Raw genomic sequence first — 5,426 nt, forward strand, 5'->3', positions numbered from 1 at the left:
CGGGGTTTCACCATGTTGGCCAGGCTTGTCTCAAACACCTGACCTCAGGTAATCCACCTGTCTCGGCCTTCCAAAGTGTTGGGATTACAGGCGTGAACTGCCCCTGGCCCCAATGATTTCCTTTGCCTCCGCGCCATGGCCCACTCTGGAGTCTAAGGGTAACATTAATTCCAGGATTCCTTTGCTCCTTTCCAATATCCTGCTGCAAGTGTAGAAGTTCTCGCCTTTATAGGCAGCCTGCCTAGCACACAGGACATGGCTCCGGGCCCTGAGGGGATGGGGTGTGTCCATCAGGTCTCCCAGGTGTTCTTCCCACCAGCTGTGCTTTCATTCACTCTCTTGGGAGCCTCAGATTGTTTACCCTGTAAAAATGGGCTGGGGTCATGTGACTCAGGAAGATGTGGGAACAAACACACTGTTAATTAAACTCCTCAAACAGTTTTTGTTTTGTTTCATTTTGTTTTGAGACAGGGTCTTGCTCTGTCATCCAGGCTGGGGTGCAGTGGTGCAATCACAGCTCACTGTGGCCTCAACCTCCTGGCTCAAGCAATCCTCCTGCCTCAGTCTCCCCTGTAGTTGAAACCACAGGTGCACACCACCACACCCGGCCATTTTTCTAATATTTTGTAGAGACGGGGTCTCACTTTGTTAGCCAAGCTGGTCTTGAACTCCTGGGTTCATGTGATCCGCCCTCCTCAGCTTCCCAAAATGCTGGGATTACAGGTGTGAGTCACCGTACCCAGGCTATCAAGAAGCATTTTGACAAAGCATTCAGCGTCCTTCGCACGATACTCACAGAGCCTCAGAAAGAATACCTAGGAGAGACCCCAGGTTGGTTCTTCCTGGAGCAGAGCATTGCAGAGTAGTCTGCAGACTGTGAGACTCTCCTTATACCTGGATGGCTTGTAAAATGCAGATTCCTGGGCCCCATCCCACTGAATATGATCCTCTGGGACCAGGATCCCAGGAATCTGATTTTTGAAGTTGTTTCTCTTGTGCCTTTCAAATTTGAGAACCATGGTCTCCACGATGGAGAGATGGCCTCAGACGAGCCCTGGGATCCTGGGGCTGCCTGCCACCACGTGACTCAGCTTTCACAAGCGCTGAGCCATAAGAACTGCAAAGTGGGTCAGATGACAGCCAGACCCTCCCATCAATGCAACCCCCATTTAAAGCATACACCCAAATTCAGAGACCATGAGTTTAATGAGGGTTGGGCCCTCCTCAACACTAGGAGGTTGGTCAGGCTGGGGGAAGGGCAAGGCCTCTGACTGTGTGCATCTGCAGGGGTTGTGTCAGCAAAGAGGAGCACAGAGAAACTCCACCCCGGGGAGCACGGCTGGTGCGAGCTGGAAATCATCTCATCCCCAGGCGCCCCATGGGCCTGGGCTCACTCCTGCATACTGTCCTTTCTTACAAGCTCTCTGAAGCCTCAGCTGCAACTGAGAGCTGAACCCATGTCCCCACAAACCCAGAGGGCAGGGCCAGCTGACATGGTCTGTCTGCCAACAGCTGCAGTCAGTCCCCACATGGTTCTCTGCTCCCCTCCCCTCCACCCAGTCTGCCTTTCACAGCCTCCCAGAGCTTTCCTCCTTGCTCTTGGGCTGGAATGGATTTAAACAATTTCATCTCTCATGGCAGGTGCCCCCCCACCCCCCACCGCCATGGCCCAGTCTGGTGTCTAAGGGTAACGTTAATTCCAGGATTAGCTCTAGAAATGGGAGTCATAAACCCATACCAAAGGCTCAATCTTTTAAAGAATCAGTTAGCATGGTCTAAAAGAACTTTTGTTTGTTTGTTTTTGTTTTTTTTTTTAAGAGACAGGGTCTTGCTCTGTCACCCAGGCTGGAGTGCAGTGGTGCCATCATAGCTCACTATAGCCTTAAATTCCTGGGCTCCAGCAATCCTCCTGTCTCAGCCTCTCAAAATGCTAGGATTACAGGCATGAGCCACCACACCCAGCCCTAAAAGAAACTTTAGTTCTCAGCCTCCAATAGCCTTCCTAATCCTCCATCCCCCAAAGTAGTGGGCATAGAGGGCCTGACAGAAGGAGAGTGTGGCTGGCTCAGTTCAGCCATCCCTGCTGCAGGAGGAGCAGCTCAGAGCCCAGAGGCATCTGTAGAAGGAAAGACTGACAGCTCTTGGCAAGCCTTGGCCCTTGGCCTCACGGAACTTCAGTGGGTGCTGGTGCAGTTAACCTGCTGAGAGTTCCTTCTCGGCACTGGTGGTTCATGATGTTATTCTTCCTATGCAGATGTCCCTGGGCTTGAGTAGGGCTTGGTGGGTTCCCCTAGCACCAAAGAGTAAAGAACGAAAAGTTGGGAATGATCCATGGAGAGCATTCTCTGGTACATCATCATGCCCCCATCCTTTCCCTACAGGGGTGCTTGGTGTCTTCCAGCCCAGCTGAGCTGCCCAATGCCCTCTCTGGAGACCCTTGTCAGCCAGTTGTAAATCTCTCCCAGCCTCTGGCAAGATCATCATTTCTGCCCTTGAATGATCACATGGGAGGTGTTGACTAAATCTGCTGATGCCTACCTTTAGCCCCACTCTCCTTCCCAAGTTTAGGCCCCTCAACAACCAGGATGAAAACACGTATGTGAATTGCCTGGATTCTCAGCAGTGTCATGGCAGCTCACAGTCAAGATGACCTTGGGGATCACTGGAGCTCATGCAGTCCTGCTAGCCCCTATACCTACTCACGTGGGCAGATGACGCCTTGGTCCTGGGGAGCTGGGTCAGAAGGAAGGCAGGGATGCCACAAATACCTTCATCTTCCAGGGAAGTAGAGGGAACAGGAGTGCCTGACTACCTCAGCCTGGGGACCTTAGCTCCTCTTCTCACTATCAGCAGAGAGCTGTTACTGAACAGTAAAAGGGGAGGGCTTCTTTGTCGATCCCATCATACCTCTGACCTTTTGGTCCTCCTGCAGATGCTCCAGTGGCTTTGACCGCTATCGCCAGGAATGGATGGACTATGGCTGTGCACAGGAGGTGAGAAGCATAAGTATCGGCTGCAACTCCTGTGCCAGGTGGTGGGGAATAGGAGGGAAACCGGTAGAGCCCGCTCCTGCAAACTCCTCTCAAGGTGGCATTAGCTCTTGGCAATACCCTCCCCTCTCTCTGAGATTTCTTTTCCAGACTGCCCTGAGACAATCAGACCCACTTTGGAAGGTTTCAGAGGGCTCCGTGGGTCTCTGAGACGAGCATTCTGATGCCTTGGCCTTAAGGAATTCTTTTGGTGCATGCTGCCTTGGCATCTCTCAAGGAATTCTTTTGGTGCATGCAGAGAGGATGTTAGGCATGGCCTCAGCCATTGCTGGCTCCTCTGGGAGACTGTGCACCTGCTGACGTTAATGACACACCTGCTGAGCCTCTGGTCCTCTGGCTTTTGAGGAAGGCAGTCATTTCTGGGAGTAAGGAGGGTGGTTCCGGGCATCTCCTTTTTAGAATCCCATCCAGGTTCCTTCTCGCTGCAAGAATTTTCCAGTACACTCAACACTGATTCTGGATGGAAAGCATCCTATTCTCACACCATAGACTAACACAGATGAGTCTATTCATCTGTGCCCTCTTTTTTTTTTTTTGCCCCCTCCCTTTATCTCTTCTTGCAAAGCAAGCATACTGCATGTGCCAAGCATGTGACTGTGAGTTGCCCTACCCTCGCTCTTATTTAGGCTGACCCAGAAGCTGGCGCCATTGCCCCCATTGATCAGAGGGGAAAACGGGGGCTCAGAGAAGTTTAATGGATTGGCCTGCATCTCGCAGCTAGAAGGTGATGGGCCCAGCATTTAAATATCAACTCTCCAGACCCCATGGCCATGCACTCACCACGGTCTATTTATTAGTCTGAGTCTGGGCTTAAAAAAAATTCCTGTCCAGCCTCCTAATTCTGAAGTTAGCTGTTGGTGACCATTCAGATTTGCTCTATTTATTTAAGATTGGCATCTCAGCTCCTTCCTTGAGGAAGGATTTGAAGCAGCTGACAGATAAATTGCCGTGTAAGATAAGATGCTTTCAGGATGAAAGGAAAGGTGTAAATGCATTCAGGACACAGCACTGGCTCTCTCCTGCAGGCAGAGGGCAGGACGTGCGAGGACTTCCAGGATGAGTACCACAACTCGGCCTCCCCTGACACTTCCTTCAGCCCCTATGATGGAGACCTCACCACTACCTCCTCCTCCCTCTTCATCGACAGCCTCACCACAGAAGGTAAGTCCTAAGCCCAGGTGGGGAGCAGAGAGGAGGCCAGGAAGGAGAGCTACCCCTCTGGGGCCCCCTCTCTCCCCCTGACAGTGATGATCTTATGGGATGGGAACTGCCCCATCCTTTTATAGCTAAGGGAGCCTGAAGTTCAGACAGTTTAGGTCACTTGCTGGTGAGAAGCAGAGCCAGATTCAGAACTTGAACTCTACTCTTGGGCTTTAACCACTGTGCTGGCCCACATCAGGGCTACAGACAGAATTCACTGTGAAGAGAGGAAATATTAATATCCCAGCCCAGTGCCAGGCATTTTATATAACTTATCTCAGCTAATCTTAATAGCAGTCCTCACAGAACCTGAAAAGGCTCATCCCTGTAGCAGATATGAACTCAATCCATACACTCAGGTGTGAGAGAAAGGCTGCCTTGTTTTTCTGTAAGTTCCCCTGGCTTCTCACTTTCAGGCCCTGGAGTGATGGATGGGGAATTCCACCTCAGCTGTCCATCCACCCTGACTATTCAGGGTCTGGCCGTCCAGGGACTTCCCTGCTCCTGGAGTGATGGATGGGGAATTCCACCTCAGCTGTCCATCCACCCTGACTATTCAGATCTGGCTGTCCGGGGGCTTCCCTGCTACCTGGAGGCCTGGGGGTCTTGGTTAAAGCTGCCAGAGGTCCATTCCCCTGAATGCACCAGGCAGTGTCCCAGAAAGCCTTGTGCAGGCTCCTCTGGTCCTAGGCCTCAAATCTCTTCCCTTTCTTCCATGCCCCCTCCAGGATTCTGTAGCTATGTCTGAGACATTCTTCTCCTTTATCCTTTTTCAATACCCTGCATCTCAGCCAGGCACAGTGGCTCACACCTGTAATCCCAGCACTTTGGGAGGCTGAGGTAGGCGAATCACTGGGTTCGAGACCAGCCTGGCCAACATGGTAAAACCCCGTCTCTACTAAAAATACAAAAATTGGCCAGGTGCGGTGGCTCACGCTTGTAATCCCAGCTACTTAGGAGGCTGAGGCAGGAGAATCACTTGAACCTGGGAGGCAGAGGTTGCAGTGAGCCGAGATTATACCACTGCACTCCAGCCTGGGTGGCAGGGTAAGACCCTGTCTCAAAACAAAACAAAACAAAACAAAACAAAACAAAACAAAACAAAACCCCGCATCCAGCTTTGAAAGTCCCTTCCCCTTAGGCTAAGACTGAAAGACTTGTGGGTTCTTTATAGCC

The 5,426-nt window shown here is 51.5% G+C and overlaps 1 protein-coding gene across 1 annotated transcript in view; it reads left to right on the forward strand.

Annotated features, from left to right (window-relative positions):
* Positions 1–5,426, forward strand: part of PLXDC1 (plexin domain containing 1) — an 85,757-nt gene that overhangs the window by 69,988 nt on the left and 10,343 nt on the right. The window contains exons 9-10 of the mRNA XM_011929927.1: positions 2,933–2,993; positions 4,076–4,211. Coding sequence (XP_011785317.1) covers positions 2,933–2,993; positions 4,076–4,211 — 197 coding nt within the window. The remainder of the gene's footprint in view (positions 1–2,932; positions 2,994–4,075; positions 4,212–5,426) is intronic.

This window comes from Colobus angolensis, unplaced genomic scaffold (genome assembly GCF_000951035.1).
Source record: "Colobus angolensis palliatus isolate OR3802 unplaced genomic scaffold, Cang.pa_1.0 Scaffold83, whole genome shotgun sequence".
Classification (NCBI taxonomy): Eukaryota; Metazoa; Chordata; class Mammalia; order Primates; family Cercopithecidae; genus Colobus; species Colobus angolensis.